We start from the raw sequence: 21391 nt of genomic DNA on the forward strand, positions 1-21391 counted from the left end.
AACTCAAGCCTCGCCAAGGCACCTCGGAGCCATGGAGAACCCATGATAAATGGAGGAAAGGTCGACGGGGCCAAGGATTTCATTTTACTCGGCTCCACCACCGACGAGGATGGCAGGAGCTGCCAAGGGCTCAGTGTGGGCAAGCCTGCTGCAAACGAAGTGCAAAAGCCCCCTTCCAGGTGCCCACATGCAAAAGTGCTTTTGGATGACGGTGCTGGTACGGGATCTCGGCGATGGCACAGACCAGACGAACAGCCAACACCCATCTGGTGGAAGCAACACGGCCAGGGCGCGCCTTAGAAACAAGGCTGGGGAGACTCCATCTCCTATACTTGAGGCATGCTATCTACCGGGAGGGACCCTCCTTCATAAAGCAGGAGGTCAGAGCCAAAGAGGACTGTCCTGAGGGGGACTGAAGGCAACCATGGGCTCACACACAGGCAGGGAGGAGGCACAGGGCCTGGCGGTGTCTCCTTTTGGTGCATGTGGGGTTGCTGTGAGCTGGAATCGCCTTGGTGGGACCTAACAACCAACGAGTCACCAGTCTGTCTCCCGTGCACTCCACCCCCACCCGACTCCAGGCCCTCTGGGAGCCGTTCACACTTTAGCAACAAGCAGAACATCCTCTCCCTCGCAGAGAGGTTACTGAAAAGCAAAAACAATCAACAAAACCGCCATCCGCCTTCGCACCGACCCGGTGAGGAGGATTTGTTCCAATGCGCAACGTGAACCCAAACGCATGCTCCTTTCACAACTGCCAGCCCAGAAAAACCCAAATCCCATTTCCTGCCCACACAGGAAGGGGGACAACTGCATACAGAAGATCCAACCGAATTCTGTTCATTTCCCCGCGAGCGCGTGTCTTAGGCAATCTAAAATGGGCGCGCCTCTCAAGTTGCGCAAGCAGCTGCAGTGACCACCGGCCGCATCTTCCTAGGCTGCCCCAACGGCTGGGCTCCAGTGGGGCCCTTCCAAAGTGGCAAGCCGGAGTGTGCCCAATGTCCGAAACCGCGTAAAGTGCAGAACAAAGGGGTGTGTGTGTGTGTGGGGGGGCGGTGTGTGATGTGTACGTGTCCACGTGCATCCCCGCGCAGACACCTGCGCTTTAGCATGCGACGGGGACAGTGCTTGTGCACACGGAGAGGCTGTGTGTGTGTGAACACCTGAGGCACAGGGAATGGACATCTTTAGTGCGCGTGGCTGGCAGGGGGTGCGGGCCTGCCTGGTGGAGCCTGGCCTCTTGCATTGGGAGCATATGCTGGGCACCGCGCCTGCACAGAGTGTCCTTGGAAGCGGCCCAGGCTGAGGAGGTGGAAGCCGGGAGGCTCCAGAGCAGCACGGTGGTTGCAGGGCAAGGGGATAAACAGAAAAGCCCCCTCCCCAGGCAGAAAGGGCCACCTCCTCACGGACTAACTGTGTGCGCCCCCTCCCAGGCTCCTGCCCTGGGCAGGAGGTGGCTGGGCACCAAGCCCATTTATCTCTGTGGAGGGACACTGCTGGCTGGCCAGCAGTTGGTGGGGTGCAGGGGATCATTCGGTGCTGTACGCTCAGGTGGCCCAGGGAGAGGGTTTAACCAGAGCCACATTTGCTTGGCAAAATCTCTGTGCCTTGAAGGCTTCCAACATTATAGAAGAATTCTGCGAGCCACCCTGCCCCAAGAGGATGTCCCAGCCTTGGGAGTCCACTTCCGGTTGGAGGCAGAATTCAGAGTTGGTGCTGGATGGAGGAGGAGGGAGATGACTTCTAGGGACCCTCAGCTCTAATCTCCTGAGATTCCTTTTTGAACCGGAGGGGCAAAGAAGATGCAAGTCATCCAGTCCTCCCTCCCACCCCCAACACACACACACACACACACACACACACACACACACACACACACACACACACCCCTCTTTTTGAGGGGCAAAGAAGCCGCAAGTCATCCAGTCCTCCCTCCACCCCCAACACACACACACACACACACACACACACACACACACCTTTTTGAACCAGACGGGCAAAGAAGGCGCAAGTCATCCAGTCTTTCCCCCACCCCCAACACACACCACACCATACACACACACACACACACACACACACACACCACACCCCCTGCTGAGGCTTGGCTTGCTGTGGACCATAGGTGCCTGCCCTGAGCTACGGTTGTCCACCCTGAGGCATGGTATCCACTCTGGGCCACACGCGTTTGCATGAGCTGGCCTTCCCTGTCCTAAGTGGGGCCATGCTGGTGGTCAGTGAAGCAGACACTGAAACGAGAAGGGGTCCCTCTTTTTAAGTATCCTGCTACCCTCCCCACTCCCATCACCCTGTTCTCAACTCACCCTTCTTCCTGGGCCGCCAAGGAGTTCTGAGAGAGCTTAGCTAAGTTCTTTGCATACTCTTCTTCAATCTTTATCCTGCAGAGGGAGAGAACCCAACACTGAATTCGGGCTGATGAGGACTGCGCCTGCAGCCCTGTCACACAGTAGCGGTGTCACCGGGCAGCTCCATGAGTGCAGGGGTTGGTCGAGCGACCCTACAGCATAGGGCAGAACTGTCCCTGGACAAGGTTTTCGAAGTTGTAAATCTTTATGGCAGCAGAAACCTCATCTTTCTACCTTGGAACAGCTGGTGGGTTTGAACAGTCAACCTGGAGGTGATCAGCCAAATGCTTAGTCCTCAGAGCCATCAGGGTACCTTTTTGAACTGATGAAAACTGTCTGAACCTTGATCTCTTCACCTGTACAATGGGATGTTTCCATAGTTATCTGCTCAGCTGCTAACCCAGAGGCTACAAGGTCAGGCCCACCCAGAGGCACCTTGATCTATTGCTGGACAAGCTAGCTCCTGACAACCCTATGGGGTGTAGTTCTAGTCTCACACACCAGGGGTCGCCACCAGTCAGAGCCAATGGCAACTGGGTTCTTGGTTCAGGCAGCTGAAAAATGGCCATTTGCAGGGCTTCCAGGGCCCCAATCTGCCTTCCACAGTCAGCCTTCGGGGTTTACATCTTCAGGGGTGGCAGGAAGGGACCGTCGCCCACAGGCTTCCCTCTCCCAGTATACATGACAGGCCCGCAGGGCACACCATATCTCCATGGAAACCAGGCAGTGCCCAGAGCTGCCCTGGCTTGCTCCTTTCTCTCCCTCCCTCCCTTTCCCTCGAGAAGGAATTGGTCTCCGGTTTTGCCTCCAGCAGGCAGGCCCTTGACATACCCTCACAACAATCCTTTGGGGGGTTCTGTATTAGCTGGCACTCCTGGTTAAGTGAGTTTATCAGAAGCGTTGCTCACTGTCTAAGCTGACTAAGAGGGATCCTGCAGGAGAGTGGAACTGTCTCTGGGCTTTCCCAAGGCTGTACATCTTGAAAGGAGCGTAAAAGCCCCTGTTTCCCCGTGGGTGGCTAGAGGGTTCACACAGGCCACTCTTGAGGTTAGCAGCCCCATGCTTACTTAACCCAGATGCCACCAGACTCCTTTCCTCGGGAAAGGGGGTATTTTAAATCACCAAAACATTATTATTTGGTTAGTATTGTGATTATCATTTTAAAAAGAGAAATACTTTAAAAACAAATTACTATATGCCATGAAACTAGAGCTCCGATAACGTAGTGGTCGACCCACTGCAAGGTCAGCAGTTTGGATTTCCAGTTATTTCTTGGGAGAAAGATGGGGTTGGCAGATCCTGTAAAGATCTGCAGTCTCAGAAACCCTATGGTCCAGTTCTACTCTGTTCTTCGTGGTTGGTATGAATCAGAATCAACTCAAAAAGCAGTGGGTTATGTGCTATAAATATTTGCATTATGCTTTATCGATTTCAGATGGAAAGATGTGTGTTTGTGTAGGGTGTTCACACATGCATGTGCAAGGAGAACATGCACATACATTACAGTATGGGTTGTGTGTACACAGTGCACATAACAAAGTTTTGGAGCTCAGAACAGAGGAGGGAGGGTTTGGGGGAGAAGTATGCTAACTCATCCCTCTCTGCCTGCCAGAGCCTGATAGACCCTGGTTTGGAGCAGCTTTCTCTGCCTCAGCTCCACAGGATTTATTGCTCCTAGGGGCATTGCTTGGTAAGGGTTGGGCTGATAACCACAAGGTCAGCAGTTCAAACCCACCAGCTGCTCTTTGTGGCAAAGATCAGGCTGCCTGTTCCACAAAGATTTATGGCCTTGGGGACCCAAAGGGGCTTAAGGCATCTGGTGCCTCTGAACTGGACTGGACACGGTGGCAGTGGCCTGGTTTTTGGTTTCTATGAGAGCAAGCAGTTCAGACAAACTACAGTCACCATGCCTCAGCTCCTGGTGAAGGAGCTCCCTGGAGGCAGAGCTGGTGGGGTATTTGTGGGGGGAGGGGGCAGGCAGTAGGAAGTGGTGGAGATGATGGCAAATTGGAACCCATTGTTCTCTCTAGGGAAGGGCAGCTACTACTTAGCTCTGACCCGTTTCCGAATGAGGGAATGTTATTTGACCCCCTGCTTTCTCCACAGCTGCTCAACCCCCAAACTCAGCGCCATCAGCCACTGCTGATTCACAGCGACCCCATAAGGACGGGGCAGACCTGCCCTGTGAACGTTTTTATGGGCGTCGAAAGCCCTGCCTTTCTCCCTGAGAGCTGATAGATGGCTGGACTTTTAAGTGTTGGTTCAACTCTTCAAAAGCACAACACGGCCAAAGTGCATGTCTGTTGACTTCAGCCATCCTGAGGCCTGCAATGGACACTACCCTTCATACCGATCCAGCCCAGCGCCAGGTGCACAGCCCGGCAGTCATGCACGCTGCCCACTCCCCCAAGGCACTGGGCCCAGACTTCACCTCTCCCGGATGAATTCGGACATTTCCTTCTGCATCTGCTTGCCCTTCAGTTGCTTCTGCAGCAGCAGTTCAAACCCAGCCACGGTTCCGTTGCCCTGGGGGTCCTTCTTATCTGCCTGGAAAGGAGACAGAAGCAGTGGGGTTTAGGTGACAGTGAGAATGGGGGTACATGGGGGAAAAGACAGGCTTGAGGAGAGGGAGGTGGGGAGCAGCAGTCAGGGCTCCACCTGGGCTCCCGCTTCCAACACTTAAGCTCTTGAGGTTGCTGACACCCACGTCCAGTCTCTTTGAAACCCGTTGCCCCTCACCACCTTCCCTGACCTAGGAAAGAGGGGAGTGGAGCGAGTGGCTGTGAGTCCAGGTTCCCATGTCTGATGACTGATAAATGCAAAGCAGGTGGCCACAGAGGGGTAGCCTGGCTTCTGACTCTTGAGCTGGCTCTCACATAAGTGTGTGATCCTGAGGGCAGACACCACCAACCTTAAGCCATCAGGCCTCCTCTTAGCGGTTTCCGGACCTGATGGAGCAATGACGGCATTGAGCACACACTCATACAAGTCCCACTAGGGCTGTGGGGGGCACAGGCATCAATGTCGCTCGGCTCTGGTGGAGAGTGGATTGAAAGGAAGGCACAGAGGAGAGGGACTAGACTCCCAGCTGAGCGGCCTTGGGTCAGCTCTTTCATCTACAAGTCTGGGAGAGTAGGGGCCCCCACCTGACAGGAGTTCCTTCAGGGCAAGGAGACGTGACACAGTGCTGAGTGCTCTGCAAACAGCTGCCACGTTGACAGGGTAGATATTGGGGGAAGGGGATGCCAGGCCTTTCTTCTGTGGTGCCTCTGGGTGGACTTGAACTTGACCTTGCATCAAGTAGCTGAACATGTTATCCCTTAGCATCACTCAGGAATTCCAAGCACACAGTAAGCGCTCAATAAGTGTTATCTACTCTGTCACCACCAACTGCCGGTCAGTTTGTCCTACTGTGGTGCTTTGCATGTTGCCACAATCCTGGAAGCAACGTGTCATGTATTTCAAAGGTCAGCAGGTATCCCCATGGTGAATAGTGGACTGTCCAAATGCAGAGAGAGACTAGGAAGAAAGGCCTGGAAATCCACTTCAAAAACCCAGCCCATGAATACCCTATGGGCTACACCAGAAAATTGCCTCAGACAGTGCTGGGAGGGAAGTGAGCAAGAATGGAACCCCCATGAGATGACAGTGGCCCCAGCAATGGACTTGAACACACCAGCTATGGAGGAGGGAGCACAGGACTAGCAGCCAAACGTTTGTTCTCTTGGGGAAAGGTGGCTAAGTTCTTGAAGCAGGGCTACCATACCCAGTTCATTTAGAAACCGAAGTACTGGTTCAATATTTCAAAAATGAAGTGATTGGGGGGGGGTCCCTATACTTCCTTCAAGCATATCTCCTCCCTATCCTTCCTGCCCTACCTGCTACCTGGCATCTCCCCATATGGCCTTCCCTGGGAGTGTGTGTCCCATGTGACTCTGGCTGCTTGAGAACCAATTCTCAGACCCTCCCCACGTCCCCTACCTATCACCACTGTTAAACAGTGTCCCTCCTTTCCATTACACCTTTGCCCTGACGAGAATCCAGAGTCCAATCTGACACTTAATGAAAGGAGTTAAGAACAGGTCCTTTCAAAATAGAGGAAAGAACTAGGAAGTAAAAACTAGAAAGGTATAAATATAGACATGTATATATATAAATATATTAATATATAAAGATAGGGGTATTGTACATATGTACATATATTTATATGTTACTACATTAAGGTAGCAGACGGACTTTGGGACTCTGAAGTCTTCCCTCAACACAAGAAAACACTTTATTCTAATATGTGGTACTGTGTGATACTCACCTTCCTGAAACAATCGCTGAAGACAACTTGTGTGCATAAGCAAATGTGGTGAAGAAAATGGATGATGCCTGGCTATTAAAAGAAGTCAAACAAACGTTCATCTAGCAGGGGAACAACTAAACTCGCATGGAAGAAACATCCCAGGCTGTGCGATCAGGTGTCAATGGGGATGGGTTTCAGATGTTCAAAAACAAACAGTGATGTGAAGGAGAGGTGTCAGAGTGGAGCCTCAAAGCCAGTCTGTTGATAATTGGACATTCCCTAACAGAAGAACTACACGGATGGTACAATATAGCCAGAGTGCAGTATAATGCTGACAAAACACACAACATTCCTCTAGTTCTTTAATCCTTCACCCCTCCCCCACTATGGCCTCAGTACTACCGCACAAATCCTGCTAGACGAGTGTATACACATTGGTACAGATGAGAAGCCATTCAATACATGGAATCCAGGATAGATAAACCCCTCAGAAACAGTAATGGGAGTAATGATTTCATGTGGGTATGAGAAGGGAGGGGCCTAGGTAGGGGAGAAAGGGGAGCTGATAGCAATGATGGCTGTATAACTCCCCTTGAAGGGGCAAATAAGAGAATTGTAGGTGAAGGGATACATTGGATAGTGTAAGATATGAAGAGGAAAAATATAATATATCAATGGTTCACAAGGGTGGAAGAGTGGGGGAGGGAGGGAATAAAGAGGGCTCAAGAAGAAAGATAATGCTTTGAAAATGATGATGACATCTTATGTACAAGTTTACTGGATATAATTAATTTATGAGTTGTTATAATATCTGTAAGAGCCCCCAATAAAATGGTTTTTAAAAATAGGCTCTTCCCATCAAAGATAAGTCTCCAAGATCCCGAGACAAGAAGAACTAATGGTGTCCTGCTACCACTAACTGCTCAAAGAGGGATCTCATTAGCAGGCCCAGGATGGAGGGGAAGGAAAATGTGGAGTACAACTCACAGTCATAAAAAGAGTAGGCTTACTGTTCAGATAGAGATGGGTATAGTCACCCTTAGTCTGAAAACAAGTTCACCCCTCCCCCCCCCCAACCCCCATGGCTCTTTTTGTCAGTCAAACAATTGAGAGGTCTACAAGGGAAACTGTTACACTAAGGAGGCATAGTATGCATACCTTAGAACAATCAACCACGAGCCAGTCCCTGGTGCAGAATAGCACTGACAAAACATACAACTTCCCTCTAGTTCCTTAATGCTCCCCCCTCCCACTATCATGATCCCAATTCTACCTTACAAATCTGGCTAGACCAGAGCATGCGCACTGGTACAGATCAGAGCTGGAAACACATGGTGGAATCCAGGACCAATAAACTCCTCAGGACCAGTAATGAGAGTAGTGATACCAGAAGGGGAAGGAGGAGGGGAAGGTAGGGGAGGAAAGGGAGAATCAATCACAATTTTCTAAATACAACTCCCTCCCTGAGGGATGGACACCAGAAAAGTGGGTGAAGGGAGACATCAGATAGTGTAAGACATGAAAAAAAAATTTATAAATTTCCAAGGGCTCATGAGGGAGGGAGAGTTGGAGAGGGAGGGGGAAAATGAGGGGCTGATACCAAGGGTTTAAGTAGAAAGCAAATGTTTTGAGAATGATGAGGACAATGAAATGTATAAATGTGCTTGACACAATGGATGGATGTATAGATTGTGATAAGAGTTGTACATGATTTAAAAACAAACAAAAAAGAATCATCAACCATTTGAGATCAAAAGGGCAGCATTGTCTTAAGGAACAAGTTCTGGAAGGGGTAGTTGAGGAGGGCGGGAAACTGGAAGACAGGAAGGAAGGAGGATCAGTGATGCTCCATTGCGGGGATTGCACTCAATGACGTGAAACAAAGCAGGTACGAACTGATGAGCGGAAAAATGATCTGCTGGGCAAGCCTTCATCCAATCCCCAACAAAACGTCAACGTAACACCAACAGAGATCAGCGCGTGGTGTGTGACTGAGATTGCATCACCTGGTTCTGGTACTAGATGGCGTGGACAAGTCCTTCCACACAGCTGTCCCCTGAGGTAGAAGTGCACTGGTTCTCTCAGAGTCAGATACCTTCAGAGCAGCAGGTGGAAAGGGGCTGGCACTACCTCCATTAAGTGGCTGAAGGGCTCTCTCTGCCACCATGCCCAATGTGGGATCCCGGCCTAAGTTTCCCTAACCTATACCCTCTCACCACCACTCTAAACTCTCCATGACAATGGGTTCACCGGTACATGGCAAGTCACCACGCGGCAGGGCAGCTGCTCCTGCCCTTTAGCAGGGTCTCTCTGTACCTTGAAGGTGTTTCCTTCAATGACCTGTATCAACTGGTAGCAGGAAATACATCTAGAGGACTGGTGGGCCAGGGCGCTGCCTCCCTTACAGGATGGATGTGCTGGGAATTCACCTGCTGACTGAGGGAAGCCGCTGTGAGGAAGGGGCTTCCTGTACCTGTGTCAGCAGAGAGGACCTGCTCTTCGCGGAGAAGGCAGCATCAGAGCCCGGGGAAGCTTGACTTGCAATAAGCACTCACAAGGCTGGCTCTCTGGGATACTGCCAACAGGTACAAGCTGGGTCACAAGCTTCCTCCAGGCCTCCGAGGCTCCTAGACTGTAACCTGCCCCCAAGATGCCCAGGGCTGGGTGTGGATGACTCTCCCCAAAAGTTCTCTTTAGGAAGGATGTTTCCATATCCAGCTACTTTCCTGGTCTCCTGCACCCACCTGTTGCCATCTGTAGCCCCTGGCTGCTCACAGGCCATCCTCCCCGCACCCCCTGCAAAATAAAAAAAATGCACTGCCATTCCCACTGACCCTGTATAAAGGTTTCTGAGGCTGTACATCTTTATGGAAGCAAGGAGCCTTATCTTCCTCCCAAGGAGCAGCTGGTGGTTTTGACCTGTCAACCTTATGGGAAGCAGCCAAACACTTACTCAGCGGTGTTACTAGGGCTCAACCAAGTGCTTACAGGTCCTATCAAGTTTCGCACACTCTGGTCCCTGCCTGGCACTAAATTCCAATCCCTTTCAATAGTGCCTTGCTGCCTCGACTATGTCCTAGAAGAACTCCAGATGGGATCATTGCAATCGCTGGATAGCTCCGATGGGATGAGCGGTTTGATAAACAGGAAAAAGCATTTGCACCTAGTACTTGGTTAACCCACTGTCATGGAGGGACTTCTGACCCCGAAGGATAGAGTAGAACTACTCCTTAGAGTTTCTGAGAGGGTCTATTTCTATGGAAGCAGACAGCCTCCCTTTTTCCCCATAGAGCAATTGGTGCATTTGAACCACTGACCTTGGTTATCAGCTTAATGCTTAATTTACTGTTCCACCAGGAGTCCTTGGCACTCTCTTAGCAAAAAAAAAAAACAACAAGTAGAGGGTCCATTCTGTACAGTGGTGAGCAAACTTTCTGATTTATTCATTGGTTCTTCTTCAGGGTTTGGGGAAACGTGTTGGAACCTGATTGCTATTCAACTTGGAAAGGCCACTCCAGGTTCCTAAGCCCAAGCTTGCTGTGATCCAAGAGGTGAAATGGCATGTTCAGGCCACTCAGAGCAGGTCTGCAGTCTAAGTCATTCACCCAGGCCAGGGGCTTCCAAAGTGGGTGGCACCCCCCCTGGGGGTGCGGGAATGATCCAAACTCAAACAGCAACCAAGCCCCCAAGCTCGCTGTGCACTGAGTCCATTCTGACATAGCAACCCCAGACGGCAGAGCAGGACTGCCCCTGTCCTCCTGTGGGCTTCCGAGACTGCACCCCTTCACGGGAGTCGGAAGCCTGATCTGGGGTTTCAAACCAGATGTCGGCCTTGCAGTTAGCAGCCCGATGTGCCACCAGGGCTCCCGGAACAACCGAGGCCATGGAAGCAGAGGCCGACACTGTACACTAGGTGATGAGGTGTAGCACATGCGCTTTTAATGGACGGCGGGAGGTAAGGGAGGGGGTTGGGCACGGTGTCATTTTGTTCTGAAAAGGAGGCAGTTGGCTAAATAGGTTTTGGCACCTAGGATAGGTGAATTGATGCTCCGGACTTCCCTAGGCAGCCCAGAAAGGGGCTGCCCCTGCCCAGTACTGTGGCCCAGCCTGGGGCTTACTTACTGCCATGAACAGGCGCCTCTGACATCCTGGGTTGGTAGAAGGGCCTGAACCACATGAGGGTCACACGCTGCTGCCATGGACATGAACCCTTCTGAAAAACCAGCCCTTTACCTTTCCAGAGGAGAAGCCCCTCCTGCTCACTCCCCAACCCCAGGTGTGCACAGCAGATGCCGGGGAAACTGAGGTGCACTTACCCAGAAGTAGTCACAGTAGCTCCACTCGGTGGGTTTCAGCAGCTGCTGCTCTGGCATGGTGTCTGGGTGGGGGAAGGTCACACAGTTTATCTGCAGGGTGGGGAACATGAGGAGAGAATGGGGTCACCCAAGGCTGGTGCTCCTGAGCGCTGGTTTCGGGGCTGAGTGGTGGCTGGAACCAAATCTATTATCTCCCCCTGAAGCAGCGGTTCCCAACCTTCCTCACGCCGCGACTCTTTCATACAGTTCGTCATGGGGTGGCACCCCCCAACCATAACATTATTTTTGTTGCTATTTCATAACTGTCATTTTGCTACTGTTATGAATCATATATAAATATCTGAGATGCAGGATGTATTTTCATTGTTTCAAATTAAACATCATTAAAGCAGTGGTTAATCACAAAAACAATATGTAATTATAGATTGTGAAATATTTCGTTCTAGTGACAAATAAATGACATTTTGTCTTGAAGCATGGTGTAACATGGGTAACAGTCTTCATGCCTGGTACTTGTATGTGGGTGTATCTGCATGTGGGTGGACCTGCCTGGAGATGGATACAGGAGCCGTGTCTCGGTTCCTAAGACCATCGGAAATATGTGTTTTCCGATGGTCTTTGGCAACCCGTGAAAGGGTCATTTGACCCCCAAAGGGGTAGTGACCCACAGTTTGAGAACTGCTGCCCCAAAAGCTGCTGGGAGCAGAGACCAAGGAGAAAAGAGGCCCTTCAGAGGTAATAGGGCAGATTCCATTTTGACCTGGAGGGAAACGTGACATGGAAGGACAGACCAGGACTAAGAAGGCCCCAGAGAGCTCTAGAGATGAGTCACCAGGTGTTGTCAAGGTCCAAGTGGAGGCTTAGGGATTCTCAGGTGGGGTGCTGGTGGTGCCGTGCTCTCTGTCACACAAGAATGCTGGCCTGCAGGCTTGGAAGAGGGGAGAGGCTACACCCCAATACCCAGGGTTAGGGATTAAATAGCGGCTGTCAGAAAGATAGGCTGAAGCCCCACCCCTAGACCTGAGAAGGTACCCTTGGTTGGGTATAGGGTCTTTGAAGGTGCTATCTGGTATAGTTATGTGGTTGTACCAGAATAATAGTGTACGTGTTGGGGCTGCTAATTGCAAAGACAACAGTTCAAAACCACCAGGTGTTTTGAGAGGGAAAGGTGAGGCTTTCTACTCACACCAAGTTAGAGTCTTATTCCCCCTGACGCCCATGTCCTTTTTACCCCCCTCCTGTTTAGTCGGCTGCAATATGTATCCTGGGATTTGGTCTGGCCCCTGCCACACTACCTGGACCTCACCCCAGGAAGGTATGTATACAGTAGCCAAGAGAAGGGTATTGTTTATATCTCCACAGGGAAAGAGGTGAATGCAATATACTGGCATGAAGCAGAGAACCAAGAGAGAGTCTGAGAAGCTGGCCCCAATACCAACTATGTAGACAGGGCCCCGATCCCCCAGAAGAATTCACTTCAGAGGACAGCACTGAAGCTGCAGCTCAGGGAGAGGGACATGTTTGATCAGAGCTCGCAGGAGCCAATGAAGGGAGTTGGGAGAGAGAGTGGAACACATCCTGGCCCACCAAGCCCTGAGAATGATATTCCTCCTCAAAGCAGCCAATGCACAGGGAGGACCATAGGGCAAGCCCCACTATGAGACAAGACATCCCTCACTGACCCATAGCCCTATGGGAGACAACACTGCCCAACCTGACCCTACCACACCGAAGTGAAAAACTAAGGGTGTGCAACAGAACAGCAAAGGGAGCAGAGCAAAGAAATCCCCAGAGAATACCAAAAATAGACTTTGGTGTTTTTGCTGTTGTTTTGTTTTCACTTGTTGCTTTGTTTTGCTCTGTCTTGTTTTTGTGCATATTATTATCTCTGCATGTCTATCTAGTTAAGATAGGCAGGATAAATAATATGGAGGAGAAAACAATGGGACTGATGGTTCTGGGGGGACATGGGAGAAGGGGAGGTGGAGGAAAGGAAGTGGGTGTTAATAGACCCAGGGACAAGGGAACAATAAGTGATCTAAAATCGATGGTGAGGAAGGTGTAGGAGGCCTGGTAGGGTGTGATCAAGGGCAATGTAACTGAGAGGAATTACTGAAATCCAAATGAAGGCTGAGCATGATAGTGGGACAAGAGGAAAGTAAAAGGAAATAGAGGAAAGAACTAGGATGCAAAGGGCATTTATAAAGGGCTAAATACAGGCATATACATATGTAAATAATAGGGAAATATATCTATAGATTTATAGGTTTAGTATTAAGGTAGCAGATGGGACATTGGGCCTCTACTCAAGTATTTCCTGAACACAAGAACACTTTGTTCAATTAACTTGGCATTCCATGATGCTCACTTTCTCAACACAATTGCTGAAGACAAAGTGGGTGCATAAGCAAATGTGGTGATGAAAGCTGTTGGTGCCTGGCTGTCAAAAGATCTAGCATCTGGGGTCTTAAAGGCTTGAAGATAAACAAGAGGCCATATAGCTGAGAAGCAACAAAGCCCACATGGAAGAAGCACACCAGCCTGTGTGATCACAAGGTGTCGACGGGATCAAGTATCAAAGACCCAGAAAAAAAAATCCTACCATTGTGAATGAAGGGGGAGTACGGAGTGGAGACCCAAAGCCCATCTGTAGGCATCTGGACATCCCCTTACAGAAGGGATGTGGGGAGGAGGCGAGCCAGTGAGGGTGTAGTAATAGCACTGATGAAACACAACTTTCCTCTAGTTCTTTAATGCTCCCTTCCTCCACCCCTTTTCTCATGACCCCAATTCTACCTCACAAATCTAGCTAGACCAGAGCTTGTACATGGGTACAGACAAGAGCTGGAAACACAGGGAATCCAGGACAGATAACCCCTCAGGACCAATATTGAGAGTAGCCATACCAGGAGGGTAAGGGGAAGGTAGGGGGAAATAGGGGGAACCTATCACAATGATCTACCTATATCCCTCTCCAAGGGGATGGACAACAGAAAAGTGGGTGAAGGGAGACATCGGTCTGTGTAAGACATGAAAAAAAATTGATAAATTATCAAGGGTTCATGAAGGAGGGATGGTGGGGGAGGGAGGGAGAGGGGAAAAATGAGCTGATACCAAGGGTTCAAGTGGAAAGAAAATGCTTTGAAAATGATGATGGCAAAAAAATGGACAAATGTGCTTGACACAATGGATGGATGGATTGTGATAAGAGTTGTATGAGCCCCCAATAACATGATTTATTAAAAATAAAAGAGTTACAGTCTTGGAAACCCACAGGGGCAGTTCCACCTAGTCCTGGAGGGCCACTATGAGTCAGCATGGACTCGATGGCAGTGACTCCCACCCAAGAGAACCATGTAAAAGACAACAGACACAGAGGCAGTGAAGGGTGGCCATGTGAAGCCGGACCCACGAGGTCAAGAGCACCCAGGTCTATCCAAAGTTGGGAGAGGCGAGAGAGGCTCTTTTGTTACGTCTTTGGAGGTGGCATGGCTGGGCCACTCAGCTTCCAGAACGGTGACGGTCCATTTCTGCCACTAGAGTGTGTGTGACATTTGTCACGGCAAACCTCGGGACCCACGGGCGTCTCCAGTCTTGGTTTCAGATTGGCTCCCCACGGTGGATTCAGAGCCAGAGGGGCGTCTCCTTCACAGGTCAGCAATCGGCTCCCAACTGAGTCTAAATGTCTTCTCAAGTGCTCATCCTCTCCCTTCTTCATCCACACCACTTCCAGCATCGCCTCTTCACCGGGAAAGTTTTGTTCCAACAAAGGAGGAGCTTCCTGAGGCGAGAACGATGCGGGGCTGCGGGAGGGTCCGAGGATGGGGGGTAGATACGTTGCACTCACAGGAAGGAAGCTGCTGCTCAGCCCGGACACATCCATGGAACGTGAACACAGAACTCGATGGCTTAATGGTCATGTGGTCCTGGGCAGCCCCTCTAGCACACATCTTGGCCGGCCACACGCCCACCCACCTGAGAGGCCACGGAAGGCCTGCAGAAGGGTGAGAATATTCCCATGTGCCAATCAGCCCCTCGGTTTTAGACCAGCGGTTCTCAAACCTGTGGGTACCATTGGCTCTCAACCTTCCTAATGCCGTGACCCTTTCATACAGTTCATGTGGTGGTGACCCTCGACCATAAAATTGTTTTTGTGGCTACTTCATCACTGTCATTTTGCTACTGTTATGAATTGGGCAACCCCTGTGAAAGGGCTGTTCGACCCCCAAAGGAGTCCCGACCCACAGGTTGAGAACTGCTGGCATACACCAACAACCTGGAGGACTTGTTAAAACAGTTTCCTGACTCCACCCCTTCTTTCAAGCATTAAAGAGCAAAGGTGTCTGAGAACGAAGGTGCACCTGGCTCACGCTATGGAATTTTCAATGGCCTCCTATGCATGTGAAAGCAGACCAAGGAATAGATGCTTGTGGATAGTGATGCTGATGAAGAATATTGAATGGACCACAGACTGCCAAAGAACAAAGACATCTGTCTCGGAAGTACAGCCAGAGTGCTCACAGCAAGGATGGTGAGACTTCAGCTGATGAATTTTGGACATGTTACCAGGAGATATCAGTCCCTGGAGAAGGGCAGCAGGCTGGGTAGAGAGAGTGTGAAAAAGAGGAAGACTTTCAGGGCACTGGGTTGACACAGAGTGGCTGCAAGCCTGGGCTCGAACATGCTGGGTAGAAGAATGGTGGGTAGGAGAGCTGGGTAGAACAGCGCTAGGTAGAAGAACGGTGGGTAGGAGAGCTGGGTAGAACAGCGCTGGGTAGAAGAATGGTGGGTAGGAGAGCTGGGTAGAACAGCGCTGGGTAGAAGAATGGTGCAGGACTAGGCAGCGTGTGGTGCTGTTGAACAGCTCTCAGGTATAGCTGTGGTGTGACAATGACACAAGTACCTGGTTCAGCAGAAAGCCACATGGTGCTTTATAAGCAAGCAGTGGAGAGTCCTGTTTGTATTTTTCATATGGGGGTGGGGGTGGGATGGAAAGCCAGAGCTTCAGGACCAAGCTCAAATGCTGGCTCCAAGACTCAGACATTCCTGAATGTCGGCTCACCCATCCTCTCAGGCAAGAGATCTCTCCCACGTCCCTCTGTGGGGCCCCGACTTCTCCTCTTTGGAAGGGAATAAAGAAGTTTGTGCTTGGCACTGGAGGATCAGCACCAGGTGGGAGGGGCTCAGCACGGGGCTGGTGGCACTTTGTGGAAGGAAAAGGTTGAAGAAGAGAGAGTGACCAGCAAGTGCTCAGCTCTGCTAGCTGATGAGGACGCTGGCCCCAGTCCAGAGCAGGGTAGGGTGCAGGGGCAAGGTAGTGTGCTGGGGGACTCCAAGCCTAGACTCTAGTACTCATCCATTCTGACCTTGACAAGTGCCCTGCACCATCTAAAACATCCTCCACCACAAATTCCCCAGGGCCTTTCCCCTATCCTCAGAACTTGTTTGTATCTAACATGTTGGCGGGTGGTGGTGGTGGCAGCAGCGGCTAAAATGCTGATTTCTAGGCCTGGCCTCAGACAGACTAACTGTGGACTTGAGGCTACCAGTTACCAAGGGCTGCCCAGATGACTTGGACCCGTGGTGCCTGTGTCCCAGAGGGTTGCACTGAGTCCAGAGGGTTGGCTAATTGCCAGCCTTTTCTTCAGTGGTACCTCTGTGAGGACTTGAACTCCCCACCTGTACCTGAGCAGGTTGAGGTGTGTTGACCTGGGATTCCCGATCAAGGTATCTGTGCAGGAATCTGCACTGGAAACACACATCCGGATGGTTTCAGATGCTGCCTCCACTCTGCAGCCAGCCCTGTGGGATGGGCCATTGTCCTGCGGGAAGAAGGCGCCATCCCTGGGCCGAGGCGGGGAAGGACAGGCTCGGGGAAACACACACCCCGTCCACTGGAACTGTAGATGAAGCTTAGCTCAGGACTCACTACAGACACCACACAGTCAGCTTTTAACTTCTGCGTCCCCCCTTCCCCTCTTTTCTCACACGAGTCTAATATTGCCCCTTTCCCACCCTCTCCTCCTCTTCTGTGGCTTCAGGGAGATCCGGGGGCATTCTGCTTGGTCCCAGAATGCTGGGACACTTGTGGCCATCAAACAACAGGTGTTGCTGCCCCTCTGAAGTCTGCCCTTGGGGCCCAGCCCTGCTGAGGCCTGGCCCGCTGCACCCACTCCACACCCGCTGAAGGCACTGCTTCCAGGCTCTCGGGCCAGCAGGCTCCACACAGAGCTTCTCTGCCGCGTCCTCGGGGGCTGAGTCACTGGCCTGAGGAACTGGATTCTGCCAACTGGAATCCCGATGCTTCTGAGTTGTGTGACCTTCGACTGGCGTGCCTCAGTTTCCCGAGGGCGGTGCACTACTAAGGAGTTGACTGCTCGGTGCCAGGAACTTAGGGTGTCCTTTAGTCTGTCACCTGACAGTGGCTGTGGCTTCCAGCCCAGGCCGACCTCAGGCCAGAGGAGACCCGCGCTTCACGGACTGTCAACAAACAAGTTTTCAGAAGTAGGGCTCGCCACCATTTTTCCCTGTGGCATCTCCTTTTGTTTGGCAGGCCAGTGAGCTTGAGCCATCGGCCAAATCCCAAACTCTTTGCTTTCAAGTTGATTCCAACTCATAAGGTCCCCATGGGTCAGGGAAGAGCTGCCCTTGTGGGTTTCTGAGACTGTAACTCTTCACAGGAGTAGAAAGACCCATCTTTGTCCCCCCCAAGGAGCAGCTGGTGGTTTCAAACTGCTGACCCTGTAGCAACCAGCCTGACATGTAACCACTGTGCTACCAGGGCTCCTCACCGGGACTCCTTTTCAATCCTACCACCGCCACGGCATCACAGACACCCAACCGGGCCCATTTTACAGATGTGACACCAGGCCACCCTGAGATCGAGACTTTTCTTGCCGAGTGCAGCACAGCTAGTGAGGAGTGTGATGCTGCTGTCCACGCTGACACTGACTTCCGGGTCTACAGCACTGCAGGTACCATGGTGCTGTACTGGGTGTATGTGTTGGCCTGCTAACCCCGAAGGTCAGTGGTTCAAACACTAGTCACTCCGTGGGAGGAAAGATGAGCGGTCTGCTCTCATACAGGTGTACAGAGTCTCAGAAACCGTGGGGAACAGGTCTACTCTGGAGATTAATTAACTCACGGGCATTGGCTCTTTGGTAGGCTATATTGCTTCTGTCATCTCAGAACCACCAGGAACACTAACTTGTGCACTGTGCCTATTACTCGCTGGCCTCAAGGCGGTTCTGACTCACAGTAACCCTACAGGACAGAGCAGAACTGCCCCTGGGGGGTTCTGGGGGTTTCTGTTAATCCTTTATAGGGATAGTTCTCCTGTAGGGTGGCTGCTGGTTTCGAACTCATAGCCTTGTGGCTAGCGGCCCAATGCAGAACCACTGTGCCACCAGGGCTCCTATGTATGGTGGCAGGCAACTCTTATTATCGTTGCTGCTCCTTGCCCGAGCTTCTTTTCCCTCCAAAGCAGGCATTAGAGGCTGTATGAAGAAAGAAAGGGTACCCCTCTTAGGCATGGCCTCTCTGGGGGCACTAGGTGAGGCTTAGCATTCTGACAGGCTACTCACAGCCAGCAATACTGCACCGTGGTCTCAGAGTCAATTCCAACTCATGGGGAGCCCACGTGAGGCACAGTAGAACCGTGTCCAGAGGGCTTTTAAAAAAAAATTTTATGATTTGGGTGAATTTACAGAAAAAGTAGGTTTCCATTCTTTATTCCCTGGGTAAATGCTGCCCTTTTGATCTCATAAGGCTGTTGATTTTAGGAGTACATACCTCCTTGGTATTTTTGTCCATTTGAAAGTCCTGCCTTTCACTTGGCTGAAAGTTGAACAGTGTGTGTGTGTGTGTGTGTGTGTGTGTGTGTGTGTTCAGTTCCAGGTCTGAAGGGTGACGACGGACCACAGCCTCCAGGGTTCCACCAGCCTCCTTCAGACCAGTACGTCAGCGTGGTTGGTCTCTTTTATGATGTTTCGATTTTTCTCACATTTTCTTCCACTCTACCTAGGACTGCCTGCTGTGATCCCTTTCAGGGCCGTCAGTAGTGGTAGCTGCGGCCAGAGGACTGTCACGACTACTTCTTCCAAAGTGGATTGCCAGATCTTTTCTTTTCCAGCATGTATTATTACTCCATTACTATTTATTACCCATAGTATCATAATTACATCAAAATCAGCACATGCATGCTTCTTCTACATGAATCAATTTAATTTTCCTATATGAATACAGAGCTTATTTCTTGGTGTTTTGTATCCTTTTAAACAAGTATATTATTTTTATTATTTTTTTTAAATCGTTTTATTAGCCAGATCTTTTTTCCAAGGAACCCCCAACACTTCATTTAAAGGCTGAGCTGTTGAGTGCATATGCCATCCAGGGAGCTTTGAGCTCCTCCACATTGGGGTCAAAACACACTTCCCAAGGCCCTGTGCCCTTGGCGGTTTGAACACCTGCTCCACTCTTCCTGTATCTGAGGATCACTGCTGCCCAGCTCCCAATCACCCACACCCTTCACCCTCCCCTGAGCACAGGGCTTGGGGTGGGGAGGAGCCTACTGGCCTCTAAAAGCTCTCTGCCTCCGCCCCTCTGGGTTTGGCGGGCTTCTAGAATAGCCCAGGGAGGCAGGTTGGCCACTCCAGGCCGAGGCTGCTGGCTCTGACTCAGGAACTCCCAGGAACTCTATTATTAGGGCATTTCTGCTACTTCTAACTTTGCCATCTTCCAAAAGTTCCCCGGCAGGAAAGCAGCCCTGTCTGCTGTAATTTGCATGTCACATCCCTTGCGCAGAGCAGAATCCACCCCCTCCAGCCCACCCTTGCAGGAGTACCTTCCCCTTCCGCCCCCGAAGATGGCTTCTGCAGTATGCCAGCTTCCATCCTCCCAGCCTCAGCCTCCACCCCCACCCCCGGGTGGGGTGTGTGTGTGTGGTGGGGTGTGCGTGGGGTGGAGGGGGGCGGGAGGTGGGAGGGAGGAGAAATGAAATGAGAGCTAGGAAGAGACTCCAGTAAAACCCGAGCTTTGGGACTTCCAGGCTGGGCTCAGGGTCTGCAATCCACATCACCATGGCAACAGCCCCTCGGCCACCTGCTGCTGAGTGCCCCAGGATGCTGCCCAACCTGGAGCATCCTCAGAGCCACTTACCGTGATGACGCTGTCCTTGCTCTGCTTCTTGCCTGGTGATGAGGATCCCAGGTTCTGGGGAGAGAGGCAAGACACATCACCAAAGCTGTTCTCCATGTTGGTCTATTTTTTAAATTTGGGTTTTCTGACTGAGGGTGCTGGGGAAGTTTAGGGATGCCCAAGCCTGCTGCTAACCCCTAAGTCACCATCTCCCAGGAGAGGTCAGGCAGGAAGATCCTGTGCCTGGCTCTCAGGGTGCAGGTGACTTGGAGGGAGCCTTCAGCACCAGCGCTGATGCCCACAGATAATTGCTCCAAACCCGGTCTCCCCTCCTCTTCTCACGGTTGTGATTTCTGGAGTTAACCCCTCAGCTGCCCTCTGCTGGCGAACCGTTCTGCCAGACACTTGCTGCCTGAACCTGGGCAACCCACTGGGGAGTCGGGGGTTAAGGCAGATTGTAGGCCCCCACTTCCTGGCACTGAGGGTTCTGTACATGACATCTTACTCAGAACTGCCCCCGCCCCCCAGGTCCTCACTCTCACACCTCTGTACGTGCCCTGTGCACCAGGGTGTGCAGCCACCTCTGTGACTCGCCCCTCCCTCCAGCCTCAAGCTGCTCCTCAGGCTCTGTTCAGTCTTCCTCAGGTCGACCAACAACAAGCTAGGAAACCACAGCCCGGAGTCCACCTGAGCCCACAGGTTCTCAGCACCTGGGCCAAGTGTAGGATTTTCCTGGCAGGGGACCTGAGGGCTTGCTGGCCGAAAATCGCACTGTGCTTCCTGAAAGAGCCTGCTATCTGGACAGGATGCACAATTAAGGCCCTGCCCACTCCACCCTTGGCAGTTTCTTTAGGGAGCCAGGAGCACAGTTCCCAGAGTAGACCTATCATGTCCATGACCTTCTGAGCACCGAGACACGGGGAAGCAGTCTTGTCCCAAAGCCCTGGGAGTCACCCTTATGTCTGTGTGCCTGTGCTATATAGACACCCAACCCCCACCTCCATATACCCCACCCCCACACACTCACCTATACACACTCATTCTCTCTCTCATTCCCCTGAATGGAATGGAAGGAAGCGACTATTGTGATGTTGAAGATAAAGAGCCAGAAAAGGATTAAGTGGTGGGGTGCAGAGGGGAGGCAGTTCCTCCAGTGAGTCTAAAGGAACCAGCTGCAGCCCGCTCCCCTCAAACTAGCACCAAGCAGAACCAGCGAGCACTGGAAGGGTGGGATCATCCGCCCCAGGAACCCATTTGCTACCAGGGAAAGAGTCAGGGTGCTTGAA

General features: G+C 51.5%; 1 protein-coding gene across 1 annotated transcript in view; it reads right to left on the reverse strand.

Moving 5' to 3' along the window:
• The window catches only part of GAS7 (growth arrest specific 7), a 286948-nt gene that overhangs the window by 27269 nt on the left and 238288 nt on the right, over window positions 1–21391 (reverse strand). The window contains exons 5-8 of the mRNA XM_075561056.1: window positions 20127–20180; window positions 10971–11060; window positions 4795–4910; window positions 2322–2396 (exon numbers count right to left, since the gene is read on the reverse strand). Of these exons, the coding sequence (XP_075417171.1) occupies window positions 2322–2396; window positions 4795–4910; window positions 10971–11060; window positions 20127–20180 (335 nt within the window). The remainder of the gene's footprint in view (window positions 1–2321; window positions 2397–4794; window positions 4911–10970; window positions 11061–20126; window positions 20181–21391) is intronic.

Source organism: Tenrec ecaudatus, chromosome 10 (assembly GCF_050624435.1).
Source record: "Tenrec ecaudatus isolate mTenEca1 chromosome 10, mTenEca1.hap1, whole genome shotgun sequence".
Classification (NCBI taxonomy): domain Eukaryota; kingdom Metazoa; phylum Chordata; class Mammalia; order Afrosoricida; family Tenrecidae; genus Tenrec; species Tenrec ecaudatus.